Source organism: Urocampus carinirostris, chromosome 12, assembly GCF_059441175.1.
Source record: "Urocampus carinirostris isolate Australia breed hairy pipefish chromosome 12, RoL_Ucar_1.0, whole genome shotgun sequence".
Taxonomy (NCBI): Eukaryota; Metazoa; Chordata; class Actinopteri; order Syngnathiformes; family Syngnathidae; genus Urocampus; species Urocampus carinirostris.
This window is the reverse complement of record NC_142360.1, coordinates 38404725-38422759: the sequence shown is the minus strand read 5'-3', so window position 1 is coordinate 38422759 and position 18035 is coordinate 38404725. Positions and strand designations below refer to the sequence as shown.

The 18035-nt window shown below is 39.2% G+C and overlaps 3 protein-coding genes across 7 annotated transcripts in view; 1 reads left to right on the top strand and 2 right to left on the bottom strand.

Annotated features, from left to right (window-relative positions):
- The window catches only part of mef2b (myocyte enhancer factor 2b), a 29957-nt gene extending 28901 nt beyond the window's left edge, over window positions 1-1056 (bottom strand). For all 4 annotated transcript variants that reach the window (XM_088349168.1, XM_088349172.1, XM_088349169.1 and 1 more), the window contains exon 1: window positions 839-1056. The gene's annotated coding sequence lies outside the window, so the exon portion shown is untranslated. The remainder of the gene's footprint in view (window positions 1-838) is intronic.
- tmem221 (transmembrane protein 221) lies at window positions 662-8339 on the top strand. Its single transcript, XM_088349177.1, has 3 exons — window positions 662-975; window positions 3836-3921; window positions 7659-8339. Exons 1-3 carry the CDS (start codon window positions 683-685, stop codon window positions 8195-8197), a joined length of 918 nt encoding a protein of 305 aa, XP_088205303.1. The 5' UTR covers window positions 662-682; the 3' UTR covers window positions 8198-8339.
- borcs8 (BLOC-1 related complex subunit 8) lies at window positions 4507-15226 on the bottom strand. 2 transcript variants are annotated; one of them, XM_088349176.1, is made up of 5 exons: window positions 15071-15226; window positions 14823-14935; window positions 12382-12446; window positions 12186-12296; window positions 4507-5037 (listed from the first exon to the last, which is right to left on the bottom strand). In XM_088349176.1, exons 1-5 carry the CDS (start codon window positions 15105-15107, stop codon window positions 4974-4976), a joined length of 390 nt encoding a protein of 129 aa, XP_088205302.1. In that variant the 5' UTR covers window positions 15108-15226; the 3' UTR covers window positions 4507-4973. The 2 variants fall into 2 exon arrangements, with proteins under 2 accessions (XP_088205302.1, XP_088205301.1); XM_088349175.1 differs by lacking the exon at window positions 4507-5037 and adding an exon at window positions 11966-12052.
- Window positions 15227-18035: the final 2809 nt, after the last annotated feature.

Genomic DNA, 18035 nt, shown 5'->3' with positions numbered 1-18035 from the left:
TTTCCTTGCCGTCATGTCTGTTTTAGATCAGGGGATGTGTAATAAAATTCTGTAGTTTGCAATAATCTGTAGTCTGTGCAGCCCTTTGAGATTTCTTGTGATTGAGGGTGTCACGCATAAACATGACTTGAGGTCTTTTGAGTTTTTCCTTGCTCTCATGTAGGTTTTAGATCAGGGGATGATGTCATAGGTCTGTAATTTGCACTAATCTGTGGTCTGTGCAGCCCTTTGAGACTTCTTGTGATTGAGGGTGTCACGCATAAACATGACTTGAGGTCTTTGAGTTTTCGCTTGCTCTCATGTAGGTTTTAGATCACGGGATGGTGTCATAGGTCTGTAGTTTGCATTAATCTGTGCAGCCCTTTGAGACTCCTTGTGATTAGGGACTATACAAATAAATTAGCTTGACTTCTGTGTTACGCTTGCCTTGGAAAGTCCCTTCCCCCATTATTCTTATATAATAAAATATAATATATTCATTACAATAGAAGAAAGGGCCATTGTGACAATGAAACAAGTAATCTGGGGATTGGATTGAAATCACATGGTTAAGAATTTGAGAGGGAACAAAGGGGGCGTTCACGTACCCTCGGAAACCCCACATTTATCACGCAGGCGCACTTTATATGACTTCAACACCCCCCCCCAAAACTACTTTTTCGCTTTTAAATTTAATTAGAAGATGGCGCAAAATTACAGTCAGCGGTCTGTTGTTTTGTTGTCTTTAATGGGGATTCTATCGGCTTTTATGTCCGTTTTATCGGTCATTCTAATCTTCCAGCTTCAGCCCCAACAAGAGGCCATGAGGGAATTCGGCGCCTCGGTGGTACCAACTCACCTTCGGGCCTTTCTTTCGCCGATATCCACGGTTCTTTCGGCTTTGTCGCTCACCTTAAACTTGAATTCGGTGGTGGGTTGTCTCCTACATGGCTACTTTTCCACTGAGGTGTGTCGAGGAGAACCGGACACCGAAAGGTAAAACTTTAAAAAGTGTGAATTTATGAACAGTACAATTACAATTTTGTCTAAAAAGTAGACCCGGCTAGTTTTAACAAGAAGCGCGTCACCTGCTAGCAATTAAGCTGTATTCATACGCGCGTTTAAAAATATAGGTCCCCTTCGTTCAAAGATTAATTTTAATATAAACGTATTTTTTGGTTCATTGTCATTAAAAAAGTGTAGTTATATATGACACAATTTTGCGTTTTTGTCAAAAAACGGTGCCGTGTTTGTAACATTAAATTTTTGTTTAACACTCGATAAAGTGAACCCTCGCTATAACGCGGTTCACTTTTCGCGGTGCCACTACTTCACTAGTTTGCATCGTGCATCGTGTTCTGCGTTTGGAATGGTTTAACAATCTCTGTATTCAATCCACATTTGGTGATTACAATCATCACTTGACAATAAAGTAGTTATTTGTGAAAAATAAAACTAAAGACTGACATGGAATGTTTAACCCAATTTCTTGAAATATCCCATATTGGTCCATAAAAAAACCATGTTTGGAGCCACAAAAATAAAAGCTCTAGATAAGCCTTATAGTAGGCAACACATACTGTGTAAATATATATTATATATACTGTATGTATTACTATTCAATGGAAATAATTGATATTTTTATTTTTTTCCACTGTTCATCGTATACTAGGTTATAATAAATTGAAAATCAACAGCTTTGATGGACAATTGACATAACAGGAGGAAAAAGGACTTCCCGTCCCCTTGACAACCCAAACACTTTTCGCATTATTCTTATGCAATCATATTTTTATAACGAGGCATTTTGAATAACAAATCAGATATACATACAAGAGAAATAATCCTACAGTATATGTAAAATCTAGATCAGCAGTTAAGTTGTGTACAGTATGTTAATGTCATATTCGCCTTGACATCTCCCCATCATTTTTAACTGTTTATTTTAATTTAGTATTCTTTACATTTCTACAAGAAAAGCCAAAAGTCAATTTTGAGCTGATGCTACCAGTCATTAAAAATGTTTGTGTCATGCTTTTCCTCTGGAAACGGAAAGCAGATCATTTTCCATTATCAAACATTTTTATAATAGTGCTAGAAAACCACTAGGGAGCGGCAAAGAGCTAATGAGCCGCCTGTTACTGAGCCCGGTGTTAAACAAATACTTGACCATGTAAAAAGGGTTTGTCCTTTGGTTTCAGTGTATATTATTCAATTGTATAATAGTTGTACACAAATCAAGATTTCTACATTGTACTTCACTGATTTCAACTATCACAGGTTCTATTTGGGACATTACTCTATGATAAACGGGGGTTAACTGTATATGAATTTTAAGTCATGATAATAAAAGATCTGGAAATATATATATACATATGTATAATTATATTATATTATATAACATACATTCATCCCGGTTTTAAATCGCCCATGCACAAAAAACCCATCTGAGGGCATAAAACCACAAAAAAGACGAAGAGTGATCATTTCTGCCATTTAGTTGTGAAAAGTGGTATTAGATGAGAGTTACTGATGTATACTCCTTTTCTCCATTGAATATATTTCAATATACAATAGAATTGGCAGTATCCCACTGCAAAAAATATCTTAATGTATAGAAAATTTTATATTAATAATTTATTTGTGCACAATGTTGCTGCTAATGTTAGTTAGCTATTTTTTTTCAAGCCTTAATTTGTAAATACTGCCTTTGTATCAGTGTCTGAAACACATGACAAAAAGTAACCGGACACCAGGGCAGACGACTCTGAAAAGTAGCCTTCCCAGCCATAAAGTTGCCTGCCCCATTTTTCACAGTTTGAAACACAATAAGACGACTCATCGGAAAAAAAAACATTGTTGCAAAGTATTAAGGATTGATAATCAGAATATATAACTGAAAAACACTTTAAAATTAAGTTTGTTATAAATCTACTTATAATATTCATTGCATGTATATGACATGGCTGTTTTCCATCTGCCATCAGTATGTACCTGTATTTACTCATCTTCATTCATGCAATGTTTGCATTCCGTTGTCTGCTACAAGCCACGTGAACTCTTTCCACGATGCTTTTAATGAACGTTTACGTTTTGTAGCGTCATCCATTTTGGCAGCTTCTTTTGAATATTTCTTCTGGGGCTAAGGTTTCGGCTTGATTCCTCACCACTTCTCCATTTTTCTTGTGTTCTCTGTGCGTCTACTTTGGAAAATGATATGCAAATGTACAACCTTATAACGCTCGGGAGAGTCCGGAAGCACAAAATTATTTGATGCAGGCTTCTGATTGGCTGCCGAGTGTGCAAATTGCCAAACGAACCGAAATTCCGAAATATCCAAACCGAACTAAGATTTCGAAATCGGAATAAAGCAAACGTTTGATTTGAAAAAAAGAAAGAATAAAAAAATAAAAACGAAAGATTTTTTTTTTCTTTTTTGAAAAAGTTGTCAGCCACCCGGGCGGAGACGTTTTGTAAGTTGTACGCCCGGGGCATCCGGGCAGACGTTATTTCAGACACTGCTTTGTATCCAAATAACTTTATTTTTAAATTTTTCTTCAAGTCTCACCGAGTTGTAAACAATGTAAACTACCGTGTTTAATCAGTGACAATAAAGACTATTTTAATGCTTTTGCCTCCCTATGTGTTAATATCCTTTACATTCTATAATCGGTTTACAGTCCCTTGAGTATTTTTTCCCACACGACTCACGAGTCGAGCGTTTAGACCCTCCCGTCCTCGGTAATGTGTGAAACAGTCGGAATAGCTTTGAAAGTGAAGAATACTGTAGATGTACACTGAAGAAACTGTTTTTTAAGTGCAGAAGTAATTCACTGCATGGCATTATTCTCTGCAGAGCAGACTGGTTCCTCTTTGGCAGTAGAGCTGTGCGACACGTGGCCATCGGCTTGTTTTGTCTGGGAGTTGCAGTCTATTTAGCAGGTATTAAAAAAAAACAAAGAAATACTTCCCTTGCACACGCACGCATGTTACCACCATTATTTCAAATTCGGAATGTTTATTGGAATTGTCGAAGGGCGAAGAAACTCCGTTTGGAGCATCCAGTCAATCATTCATCCATTATCTGCACCGCTCATCCTCAGTAGGGTCGCGGGGGTGCTGGAGCCCATCCCAGCTGTCTTCAAGCAGTGGGCAGGAGACACCCTGAACTGATTGCCAACACTCTAAGACGGACAACTCACTCGCTCATTTACACCTAGGGCCAATTAACCTGACATAAATGCTTTTTGGAATGTGGGAGAAAACTGGAGTGCCCGGAGAAAACCCACGCAAGCATGGGGAGAACATGCAAACTCCATACAGGAGGTTCTATCTCATGACCTCAGAACTGTGCCGCACGCGCGCTAACCACTGCTCTGTCGTGCTGCCTAAAACAGATAATCACAATACAATAATCCCTCGGTTATCGCGGTTAATGGGGACCAAAACCACCCGCGAAAAGTGAAAATCTGCAAAGTAGCGACGCCCCTTCAAAAATGCTTAAAAAAAAATAAATAATAATAATAATAATAATAAAAATGATAATTATTTTATTTTATTATTATTATTTTTTAGACCCACAAAGCTCTGAACCCGCGAACGTGGAACCGCGAAGTAGCGAGGTCCCACTGTATACATTTCCTAATCGCTGAGCTTGATTATTTGATACATTGTGTTAATCCTACGCAACAAATTAGGATTAAAACAATTGGGATACATCCTTTCAAGACAGTTTCCAAAATATCTGCGGGGAAGTTTTCTCTAAGCGAAATGGAGTCACAGTTTTGATCCATCCACCTTCGGGGAACAATGCCCCCTTTGAGCAGTGTCCATAACTTGAGTTTTTTTGAAAGCCGAACCTGGCAGCGCTGGGTCACTCGGTCCCACTGAGCGGCTTGTGCCTTGGGGAAATGTGCTAGGGAGTGAAGGGGATTAGGACCTTTTACGTTGCATTTCGATCCAATGCAAAAATGACGGAAAACCAGGAGGAGTGGTCAGATTCCAGAGTTGTGCTTCTCTCCAGCATCCCTCGTCATACCTGGATCCATTGTCCTTTTTCTGCACATAAAAAAATGCGTTAGAAGACAAATAAACTGAAAGCTTTTAGTTTGGAGCACAGTACAATTTTAATCCATTAATCTAAGTCTGGGTTTGGGAACTTTTTTGACCTGCATTGTTATCGTTTTGAAGCCCCACTGTGTAATATTTGACCAGTACATGGCACTGTTGTCAATTGCAAATAAAAACCAGTGCCACAGCAAGCAAAAAGACAAACATGGCAGCGACTTTGGGTATGGATTACACTATTTAGAGGAAATAAAAATGGACCAGTGATGCTCCACCAGATCATGCCTCTATGGCCGCGGTCTTTGATATCTGATACACTGAGAATCAGGTGAGGGTGTTTGAAATTGCTAAACTTGTTAGAAAGCCAAAGAAGTGAGAAATTTGCGTAATGTTCTGTACTTGAGAATGTCCTTCCAATCGATACGATTATTATTTTATCAATACATTGCCTTGGATGTTTTAATTACATTCATAACTTCACTTTAACAGATTTTATTATGGTAGATGGTGAATTAGTACGTTTAGGAATTGTCCAAAAAGGGACACCGTCGTTCCATCCATTCCAATGTGAATTTTTTGAAACAAAGAAGGTGGAAGTCATTATTGTGCTGGGCTTATTTGCACTATTCATGAAATAAATAATAACGAGATAAAACTTCTTGCCCTCATGTGGGTTTTAGATCAGGGGATGGTGTAATAATAGTCCACGGTCTGTGCAGCCCTTTGAGACTTCTTGTGATTAAGGGCTATACAAAAAAACATGACATGACATGACAGGCAAAATCTAATTCTTCAGCACATTTTATTTACTGGGTGATGTTTGATAAAACCTTTGAAATAATAATAATGCCAAAGCCTGTGTCCAATATCAATATAAATATACCCCTTAAAATCTGTCTCCCTCTTGCAATCTTTTAAGATTGTTGAGGTTCATTTTGACCACCATTTTTGTCGTGGTTTCAAAACAAGGTGCGAGCAGAGTTCTTTTGAAAAGGTGTCACAAATATATTGCAAACGAGAAGTACATGGATGCTTTTACCTTCAGGATAAGACATAATCATAGGTCTAACCTTGGGAACAGAGTTGTCATAATTAGTCCTCCATTCCGTTTTATAGATCTGAATCTTCAGCATATTTGAAATCTACAATTATTTGTATTGTTGATCATTTAACTTGCTCAAACTATGCGCTTCATAAATTAACTTGGAAATGGTAGAAGGCAGAGCTCACACTCACATGTATATATTGATGCATTTAATTGGCTAAGAAATATGAAAACAATCCTAATAACATTTTGTCTTACCAGCCTTAAGAGTTAGAAGAGTGCTCAAGCGCTCCTTCCGCTAGTGGTTTAAAGACAGTGTTGCACTCATGGCCATTGTTCCCTCTAAGCTGCGCGCGTGCGCAATTGCGCACCCCTCACATTCTCAGCGCACAAGAAAATCTATCCAGCGCAATGTTCCTTGTAAACTGCGTGTGTGCGCAATTGCGCACTACCCAGAACTTTTCCGCGCACAAGAAAATCTAGCCAAGCTCACAAAAATCAGGGCTCAAAATTGCTAATTAAGAAGCAAATTAAGTCAAAGTTACAGTGCATGAAGGTCAAAATACACGGGTTGAGGAGAACGAAGTTGAGTAAAGTCAGTAGAGTTTTTCAAGAACCGGCTTCTTCGGCTCGGCTCACTAAAAAGAACCGGCTCTTTCGGGTCCCAAGCGGCTCTTCGGGTTGTTTTTGCTTCTTTAATCCCTACACGACCAAATATGATGTAAAATGTGCTCAAAATGACTTAAAGGACCAATAGAACAAAAAAAGAAAAAAAATACCAAAATGAAAAAGTAGTGAAAAGCTGAGAAAAAAGAAACAAAAGGATTAGAAAAAAGAAGGAAACATTCAGAAAAAAAGCCAGAAAAAAGAAAAGAAAGAAACAAAAGAAAAAAGTAAATATAGAACAAAAAGACAAATCTTACAGCGAGGAAAAATAAACACAATGAGATTTTTTAAAGAAATTGAAAAAAAACAGGGAAAACGAAGAAAAGGTTTGTGTTGCATTCAAGCAATTTCCAATTATACCAAGTCAATCTAGTTGCCAACATTGTACTTCCACTAAAAAAATGTGATTAAATACAGTTCTGTATTGTGAAACCGACTAAATAAGCCCCCAAAAATGTTAGTATTATGCGACAAAAGATACCAGGAAAAAAAGAAATGGAAATCTTGTGAAAGAATTGTTGTAAAACAAATGATGTTTGAAGGCCGTACAACCTTTGCAATAATACATGAGTCAATTCATTCAAAAGTGATTTTTTTTTTGCATTGCCGGAAACTCAGCAAAATGTAACTTGATGTATAAAAATGACTTAGTTGCCACACTTGGGATTGCTGTTGCTCACTGTTGTTACAAGCGTTGCTCACCGACTTTGTGTGAACGTTCAGACCCGTAAGGAAAATTAGAGGGAACATTGCTCATGGCCTAAATGCGTTAAGTGAATTTATTTATGAAAACAGCCCCACCTTCCTCGCGAGCCATATGTTCCCCATCCCTGATCAGAAAATTGTTCACATTTTTACGCCAGGTGTCAAGATTTCAACTCCCTTTTCTCATTTCTTTCAGCTATGTCTATTTTTATGCTCCTCATATTTGAGGCGGAGACGGGAATCGCCAGCGCTAGCATCCTGGCCTCTGGGATTTTGATCCTTTTGGTCTTGGTGATCCACTCTCTCGTCAAGGCTTCCCAAGTGGCTAAACGCGGCCGCGAGAACCGCCTCGAAAATCTCTTCCGCAATGAGCACAGGAGCAGCGAGGACAGTCCCGTGTCTTGGCCTTGCGAGCTAAAAATCGGCGTGGACAAACTGCGAGTGCCACGAAGACAGTCGCATCTCCAGCATCACATGTCACTAACACCTTCTGGCAGTCCCAGACACCAGACGCCCTTGCAGGAGGAGTATTCCTCCGTTGGGGACGAGCCACAAAGCCAGTTGGGCAACATGGACGGCTACAGTAGAGGTGGAAGCTGTTCTCCCTCGCACAGAAGCTTGTCTTCTGATTCGATGTTACTTAAAGCGAAACCCTGGAATGGCGTCAACAACGAGATGAGGAGTGTCCTGGCGCGCAAGTCGGGGGTTTCGGCAAAAGACTCCACACTTGTGTGACAGGAACTGATGAAGAAAGTTTCAATATTTTATTTTATCCCAGAAAGAAGCCAATGGAAACATATATCCCCTTTCACTGATCGTAAAATCAATCCATTGGTGATAATTTACTGTGTATTATTTGTATTACATTGTGCTCTAAAGATACTGTATTTTACGCACTATAAGGCGCACCTAAAAGCCTTATTTTTTTCAAAAGCTGACTATGCGCCTTATAATACAGTGCGCCTTATATATGGATCAATATTAAGTCGCAAAGTCTTGCAACTAAGGCAAGCAGCCGCCGACTCGATTTTCCCCCGAAGGCGAAGTCGTCCGCGGTGTATGCTGGGATTTATATACCGGCGTTTCATTTCCTAACCATTGTGTCAATCATCATTTGAATCAGTCACTATTGGCTAAAGTTATTCGGAGGTAAAGGGGGCGGATCCTTTTTATCATTTACAGGCTCGCATAGGCTAAAGGGGCGAAACAGAGCCTGCAATTGGCCGAAAAAGATGAACGTGAATCACAGGTCGGGTTGCACTACGTCATAGAGAAAACATTTTTTACTATTCTGTATTTGTAAATATTTGACTCTCCTGGATTTACTACACTCACGGTTGTAAGAAGACCATGGTTACGTATCATTATTGAACGTGATGGCTGCAAGAGAACTTAGGTGAGCTATGCGGCTTTATATTTTCCCGGTATCTTGTTTTGGAACGATCTTGATGTTTTTGTGATGAGTCTAATTTTAAACCCAATTCAATTAAAAGTGTTTATTGTCATATGCACAGTAAAGAACCCCGTTTCCCTGCACAATAAAATTCTTAATTTTGCTGTCCACACAGTTGCCGGCAAAAGATAAAATGGAAACTAAGAAATGTTTGGCATTTCTTGAATCCCAAGACTTTAACCTTCCGAATGATGGAACGATGCATTTGAGTGACATCGTACAGACACTGTTTCCGTACATGTCAGAGACACGTATTTTCTTTTTTGCAAGCTTTGGGAATATTAAGGGGGTAATAAGTTGGACTGAACTATCTGACTGTTTTGTCCACATTCCCATTGTAGCGCCTTATAATCCGGTGCGCCTTATGTATGGAAAATATAGGACCAAAAACTATTTTTTGGGGGTGCGCCCTATAACCCGGTGCGCCTGATAGTGCGGAAAATACGGTACATAAGCTGTGACACTGGAATTTATTTATAATTTGCTTATCCACAAATGCATATATTTTTCTTTTTATGTTTTTGCCTGGAATATATAGTCACAGGCTGCAAAAGTAATCAACTCGTGTCCTAGTTTCCATTTGTACAACAGAAAATCAACTAAACGGGCTCATACCTGCCAACACTAATGTTTTATGTCAAGAGTTTCCAGGGTGGTGCCCGGGGGTACCAGGTGCCTTCTGAGGGCAGTTGAGGTGCCCGCGGACCTGTTCTGAAAAACGTTCACTAGTTCTGGGTCATTTCTAGTAAAATTATTTTTCATTGGTTGACTAAGTCTATTCACCCCATTTTAAAAAATTAACCTGGTAACAAAATAGTAATGTGGATATTTTAGAAATTCAAATAAATAAATTCCAGTTTATGGGTTTCATGTATTGATAACTATTTTTAAGCAATTATGGTAATTAAAAAATTAGAACGAGAATCTATTCATGTATTGAACAATTTATTCATCTTTTTGTTTATTTATTTCACAGGAAATGCAACAAACTAAATTCCAATTTTGGGGTTTTATAACGTGAATGAGCAAAATAAATGTAAAGGTTTTTATTAGCTAGCTATCTGGCTACCTTTTTAGCTTTGTAGCTAGCCATCTTCCTGCCTTTTTAGCTATTTGGCAAGCATTTTACATTTTTTGTTGACGAGCTGACATTTCATCTTTTTAGCTAATTATCAAGGTAAATTTTGGCCTTTTTTTAGCTAGCTCTCTATCTTCTCGCTATCTGGTTGTTAAGTTGGCTTTTTACCCTTTTAGCTAGCTAGCCAACTCAATTTTAGTTTTGCATGTCTACCTTTCTAGCTAATGATCAAGCTAATGTTTAGCTATTTAGTAAGCTATCTAGCTAAGTTGCTATTTTGAATGAAACTTTATTCCAAACATGAGAAAACAAAAATAAACAACTATTTTCATATCAATCTTTGTGCCCTTAGCGCTAATTAGTAACAAAAAGTAGTTCTCATCTTGCTGCTTCACGTGTGAGACTACTACTTTGCACCCCTTAAAAACTCCTACCGCTTTTTTTCTTAATTCAACCACTTTTTCAAATTCAAACAAAAACAACAAATCTTGACTCAAGACTAGTATTTTAAATCTACGTTTGCTTTATTTTAAATACCAAGTCTTTGTGCATAAATAAACTACTCCAACGATCACGATAGATTTCAGTTTTGGTGAAAGCTTGGCATATCCAGTTTCGAACAAGCAATTGCTTTTTTTTCTTTCATAAATATTCAGGGGACGGATTGTGTTTCGCGCATGAAAATAGAGTGGGCGATATACTCTACCACTTTTTAATGTCAAAAGGTTGGCATGAATTCAGTAAGGAAATGCATGAGAAAATTATTGTTTGATATTCAAGTTTATGACAGGGCTCATCAACAATTTAAAGCCAGGAGAGCTACCAGTTTAATATGCATTTCTATAACAACAGCTTGTTATTACTATGTTGTTACCATGTTAGTATCATGTTGTTACCACATTGGAATCATTAGAAGAGGTGTTAAGGTGCCCCTTAGTAGCACACAAAAGTTTTTATCCGGTGAAGAAAAATATAATTAGAATAATGGGCATGAAGTGTCATGTTTATTATTCTATTTAAAAAAAAATAATCATAGGTTCAGAAATTTGTATTTCTTTTCACCATGGAATCACTTCTTAGATCAGCGCCATGTTCTTCCGGCATTCTGCCGCCACACTGCCGTGTATCTCTGGTCCTCGCTCGTACCAGAGAACACAGTGCCATTTATCCATCCATCCATTATCTGCACCGCTTATCCTCAGTAGGGTCGTGGGGTTGCCGGAGCCCTTCCCAGCTATCTTCAGGCAGTGGGCAGGGGACACTCTGAACTGGTTGCCAGCCAGTCGCAGGGCACACAGGGACAACCATTTGCTCGCTCGTTCACAGGGGCAATTTGGACTGGCCAATTAACCTGACATGCATGTTTTTGGAATGTGGGAGGAAACCGGAGTGCCCGGAGGATACCCACCCAAGCTCGGGGAGAACATGCAAACTCCAAACAGGAGGTTGGATCTCTTGATCACAGAACTGTGCCGCACACGCGCTGACCACTGCTCCGCCGTGCTGCCAGTGCCATTTAGTGGTCAAATATTACACATTGGGGCTTTAAAATAAACTCAACCACGAAAACATTTGCCTTCTATGAGGACTGATTTATAGGCTTATCTTCAAAATAATTTAGGAAGAATTTATCATCCATTTCAAGAGACTGATCATGTCATTGACATCCAATGCCAGTTAGAATTACAATACCATTTCCAAGAAAATCACAAAGACCCAGCAATGCCAAAATTGATGACGCTAATCAGGAGTTTTTAGTGGGCAACCTGGTGACCATGGGCATCAAGTTGGTGACGAATGGTTGGGATTTCCCAACTGTGGGTCATGGATGTTGTATTTTAGTATTTACCAAACATGTGTAAACTCTGCCATCTTTGTTCTAGGACATCGAATGATTTCACCAAACTGAAATAAATAGCTAAAAAAAACCCAACTGTGTTTCACTTGCGAGCAACTAGGAGGAACCACTGACCTTGGATATAGCTGTCATGAAGATGAGGTGGATGATGCTTGTGGAGAGGCAACAATGGGACTGGGTGAAGGGTTGGCATCATGCAAACTTAATGCAATCAAATGAAGGGAACAATAAACACAATTCAGGGAAAATGTGATCCAAAAACAGAAAAAAAGGAAGAAATGATTGGGCGATAAACTAAAAAATGGTGGAACCCACATCCTTACTGGTGACATACCTGCGCCCTTGTTGAGAGTTGCTGAGCTGCTCCTTCATGCTGATGGCTTGCCGCAGGAGGCTGTCGATGTTTTTGAAATACATACCGCTGTTAGCCATGCTTCTTACTGCACTGCAGAAACAACAGATCATCGGAAGTGTTGGAATGAAGATAAGCAAGAAACATAGAATAATATCCATGCATTGTGATTAAAAACCTGCATGCATATTCTACTGAGTAGATGGCTCCTTGACTCTGCTCTTCCCAGCTCTGCATATCCGTCTAAGGAAGAAATGATGGAAATTGAGTTTTTGCTTACCAATATGACATATTCCCTTAACTCACTACTGGCTAGAATCCCTGACTAAAAACGCAAATTTGTCAATGATGGGTATACACCAACTATCAAGAAACAGCAAATCAATCAAGGCAAACGAGTTCGCCGCGGTTGCCTCTATCTCGGTATCGGTTTTTTTCGTTGCAAACAAAGCGAGCGGTTTGATGCTACTGTGCGCATGCCTCTGCCGCTTGGGGATTTCCCATCATGCATCATTCTGTGGTAGTTGTGTAGCGAAAGGAAGTCAGTCTCTTTTTAGAGAACCGGCTTTTTCGGCTCAACTCATTAAAGAGAGCTGGGTCTCAAACGGCTCACTTGCTTTGAGGCATTATATTACGAATTATTATGTTGTATAAAAAAGTTGAGAAAATAAGGAAGTAAGTATAAAAGGAGAAACTGAAAAAAAGACAGGTTTGTGGTTATCCCTTTAATCATTATATTACCAACAATAATTTAATGCAGAAAATGAATTCATAATTTCTCATCTCATCTCATTAGCCGTACCGCTTATCCTCATTAGGGTCGCGGGGGGGGCTGGAGCCCATCCCAGCCATCTCCGGGCAGTGGGCAGGGGACACCCTGAACTGGTTGCCAGCCAATCGCAGGGCACACAGGGACAGACAACTCATGCGCTCATTCACACCTAGGGACAATTCGGACCGACCAATTCACCTGAAATGCATGTTTTTTGGAACGTGGGAGGAAACCGGAGTGCCCGGAGGAAACCCACGCAAGCACGGGGAGAACATACAAACTCCGCACAGGAAGTCTGGAGCTGGATTTGAACCCACGACAGGTTCCCATGACATGAACTGTGCCGCACAAGCGCTAACCACTGCGCCGCCGTGCTGCCCAAAAATTCATAATTTGAATAAGTAAATTCTACTTAATTACATTTGCATGTACTTTCCTTCTACAGTGAACATCCAAGCTACTTAATTTTTGAACTTTTTTTTATAATAAACCTCATTCATGTCGAGCAACTCAGTATCTCACAACAAAATGTTATCCATCTACCATGGTCATATCCCTCAAGAGGGGTGACGGACAACAAGACAAACACATACAATAACAAAGAAAATTAAAAAAGGGGAAAACAATAGAAAAAAAACACACAAACATTTTTGGACCCAAGCCAACCCAAATGCCTAAACACCCAAACAAGTTAGGAACCTAGGTTGGTCATGCTTTCGTCCCTCCAGATGAAACAGGACACAAGAAAACAGGTCAGGGTGACACAACACGCTTCTGTTCAACAGCTTTCATTGGTTTACCCCTGCCGCATCATACAGGTGCCCTGACCATCCCTTAGAACGCGTCCAAACATCCCACTATCCTTTCACAACACCTCTCCACTCATTCCTATTACCAACAAGAGCTCGAGCTTCCACTAGATTTAGACCTCTTTCCTGCAGAGCACTCATAACACCATCCATCCACGTCAATCGCGGCCTTCCTCTTGGTCTCCTTCCATTGACTTCTGCTCTGTAGATCCTCTTCAACATTCGCTCCTCATCCATCCTCTCCATGTGTCCAAACCAACAGACTACTCTCTTATCCACACGCTTGCTCCGTTCCACTACTACTCCAGTTCTGGCTCTCACAATTTCATTTCTCAATCTATCCAAAACAAAATGTTAATTAACAATATATATGATATACAGAAACACATGTACAATATAACAAGTTAAACTACATAAATAAACACGTTTGAAAAAAATGGTGAGAGCGTTCTCCATTCGGGCACCGGTGCTGTGGAATCCTCTCCCCCCTGAGATCCGATCTGCAACCTCAGTGGAAATGTTTAAATCTAAGCTTAAAACACACGTCTACTCTATAGCATATGAATAACCTATACTTTTCGTGGACAATATCTCTGTATTATTTGTGATTGCAACATCCTTTGCTGTCTGGTAATCCTGAAAGAGGGATGCTACATGTGCGGTCCCTTCTCAAGGTTTCTTAATTTTCTCATGTTGAGGTTTTTGAGTTTTTCCTTGCCCTCATGTTGGTTCCAGATCAGGGGCTGATGTAATAATAGTTTTAAAAATAGTCTGTGTAATAACCTGTGCAGCCCTTTGAGACTCTTTGTGATTAAGGGCTATACAAATAAAAATGACTTGACTTGTATTTTGAAGGGAAAATACGACAGTTTGTAAGGGCATGGAGCCCTAGAGGTTGACAAGTATGAATTAATAGTAGTCACAATACAAGGGTGCAATACACAGAAGACACTGTGTCATACATTATCTTTAGCAATTAGTTGTAAAAGGAAGAAAACGCAATTGACATTAAGGATCTTTGAGGGCATCATCATTTACCTTGTGCTGCACCAGCTCTGGCAAGGACCTCCTAACGTGCTCCTGCAGTCTATACAGAGCCACAGATGGCTCGTTCGCCAGGACGTACATACTCTCCGTGAACTTGTCACTCACTGTATATAGAAAGATAAAATGAGAAATTGAAATTCACAACACTAGAAATGTGGCTAATTCAAGCTAAGCTAGCTCCCCAAAATGAACGTTATTGCTAATCGAGTAAATAGGCTCAACAAATATATGAAACTTACCTCGTCTGACTTTCAGCTGCATATCTTGGTCTTCCATTTTTAAAAACAAAACAAAAAAACCTCACATCCAGTAAAAGAAACGATTTAGAATACAGCGCAACTTTTGATATGGTTGAGAAAGAAGCTATTTCTGTGTTTTTATTGCGGTGTGCAATGTGAAAATACCCCGGGTGGGAATGAAATATAGCAAGCAAAGGTTCCGCATTTCCTCCAACATAATCGCTGTCTCATATGACAACACAAAATCCACCCATACATTATCTCCAAGGTTGGGTAGGGTTACTTTAACTTGATTACTTTCAATTACTTTTGGATTACTCCAGTACAAAATGTGCTAATAAAAGACAAAAGAAACTAAATATGAATAAAATGACTAAATTTTGTGCGGGCTTGGAGAGTAACGGAATACCTGGAACGGCAAAAATGATGTTGGCAAGCTGTTTGGATTTATTTTCATTTCGTTTCTGTTGCATTTTATGTTAGTTTTGCCGGAGATCAAAGCCAGGAGAGAAAGCTTGCCACGTGTTGTGAGTCATCATTTTATTCATATTTAGTTTCTTTTGTCTTTTATTAGCATATTTGGTATTGGAGTAATCCAAAAGTAATTGAAAGTAATCAAGTTAGAGTAACCCTACCCAACCCTGATTATCTCATACTTGTCAAGCTCCAGAGCTCCATGACCTTACAAAATGTTGTATTTTCCCTTACAAAATGCAAAATAATCTTACACCATATTTTTTATTCCAAACGTGTTTATTTATGTCGTTTAACATGTTATATTGTACATGTGTTTCGTTATATCATATATATTGTTAATGAACATTTTGTTGTGAGACACGGAGTTGCTCGACATGAATGAGGTTTATTATAAAAAAGGTTAAAAAATGAAGTCGCTCGGACGTTCACCGTAGAAGGACAAAATACATTCAAATATAATTAAGTAGAATAATACATTTTCTTATTCAAATTATGAATTCATTTTCTGCATTAAATTATTGTTGGTAATATACTGATTAAAGGGATAACCACAGACCTGTCTTTTTTCAGTTTCTCCATTTATACTTCCTTTTTTTCTCAACTTCTTTATACAACATAATCATTCGTAATATAATGCATCAAAGCAGGTGAGCAGTTAGAGAGCCGGCTCTCTTTAATGAGTTGAGCTGAAAAAGCCGTTTCTCTAAAAAGAGACGGACTTCCTTTTACTACATAACTACTACATGAAATCCGAAGCGGCAGACGCATGCGCACAGTCACATCAAACCGCCTGCTTCGTTTGCAACGGAAAAAAAACAATAAAAAAGGACAATCCAGAGAATCCAACTAAAAACGCACAATAATACGAACAGATAAAAAAAAATCCGCCTAAAACATTTCTGCCTCATTGGACGTTGCTTCTTGTCGGCCGTTTTTTTCAACACTTTCTGTTTATAAATAAACAGACTCGGAAAACGATTCCCGACACGGAAGTTAGCTCTCCCCTTTCGATTTCCATGAGGAGGGTTTGTTCATGCTATTTTTATTCGTGCACAAAGTTACATTAAACTCGCGTCTTCCTCGGCCCATCTATTCCACCTGTCTCACTTTAACTTGACTGTTCTGCCGCCCCTGCTGGCCGTTAGAATAAAATGCATAATCAGCCACATCATTGCATAAGCCGCAGGGTTGAAAGCTTGGGAAAAAAGTCAGTTTACAGACCGAATTCTATAGGAATTCCCCCTTTCTCAATAATTGAGGGAAAAAGTGTTTTAGAAAAAGGCTTGTAGGCAGGGTTGGGTAGGGTTACTTTAACTTGATTACTTTCAATTACTTTTGGATGACTCCGATACCAAATATGCTAATAAAAGACAAAATAAACTAAATATGAATAAAATGACTAAATTTTGTGCAGGCTTGGGGAGTAACGGAATACATGGAACGGCAAAAATGATGTTGGCAAGCTGTTTGGATTTATTTTCATTTTGTTTCTGTCACATTTTATGTTAGTTTTGCCGGAGATCAAAGCCAGGAGAGAAAGCTTACCACGTGTTGTGAGTCATCATTTTATTCATATTTAGTTTCTTTTGTCTTTTATTAGCATATTTGGTATAGGAGTAATCCAAAAGTAATTGAAAGTAATCAAGTTAAAGTAACCCTACCCAACCCTGCTTGTCGGCAGTAACTCACTAAATCATCGGCTTTTAGCCTTAGTCCTAAAATGGGCTTATTTTGCAGACGTCTCACTGCTGAGCAAACAGGACGAACGAGGCTTTACTACTCTTATGTGGGCGGTGGCATTTGGAGAGAAAACAGTAGTGGACCTGCTCTTGTAAAAGGTCATGGAGACAGGAAAAAGTCATCTTATCCGGACAATCACTCACTGGGGCTTCTGTGATTCATGTGCTAGGTTCGCGCGACCTAAGAATAAAGGCAAGGGACCGCAAAACTATGTTGATGCTGGCCAGTTTTGGAGGATTTTTGGACTTCATTGAGGAGCTGTTCTGATATCATGTCAGTGTTCTCGTTTGCCCGCGTCCCTGCGACCTAGACGCATCATTTTTGCTGGGGACGCACCGTCTCAAATCAATGTGTGCCCCGGGACGCAACGTTTTTGACACAAAATTGTCATTATTACCCGATACTTTTTTTAAACAAAGATTTTCTGCACTCCAAACTTTTCGTCAGGCAGATCCGCCATTGTTGTTTTGGTCTCGCGGTTCGACTTTTCGTCTGCACAAAAACCTACCCATTCTCAAAACATTTTCCCCATGGATATACACAATTCAAGAAGGTCACACGTAAAAAACTTTTTCACGCTTGACATTTGTTTCTGTTTTTGATAAATGTGCCGATTTTATGTACGAATTGATCATTATTTTGTTTTTTTTTGTAACCAAAGGGGCAGACTTCAACATAGAATCCAATTCTGGCTACATTGCGTTGGCCCTGGCTGTGGCCCTCGCATATAAAAACAGTAATCTGGGTC

Coding starts and splice junctions, on each gene's coding strand:
- tmem221 (XM_088349177.1), top strand. CDS start 683: ATGGCGCAAAATTACAGTCAGCGGTCTGTTGTTTTGTTGTCTTTAATG. Junction 976..3,835: donor GGAGAACCGGACACCGAAAG/GTAAAACTTTAA, acceptor TATTCTCTGCAG/AGCAGACTGGTTCCTCTTTG. Junction 3,922..7,658: donor AGTTGCAGTCTATTTAGCAG/GTATTAAAAAAA, acceptor CATTTCTTTCAG/CTATGTCTATTTTTATGCTC.
- borcs8 (XM_088349175.1), bottom strand. CDS start 15,107: ATGGAAGACCAAGATATGCAGCTGAAAGTCAGACGAG. Junction 12,447..14,822: donor CAGAGCTGGTGCAGCACAAG/GTAAATGATGAT, acceptor TTTCTTCCTTAG/ACGGATATGCAGAGCTGGGA. Junction 12,297..12,381: donor TCAGTAGAATATGCATGCAG/GTTTTTAATCAC, acceptor TTGTTTCTGCAG/TGCAGTAAGAAGCATGGCTA.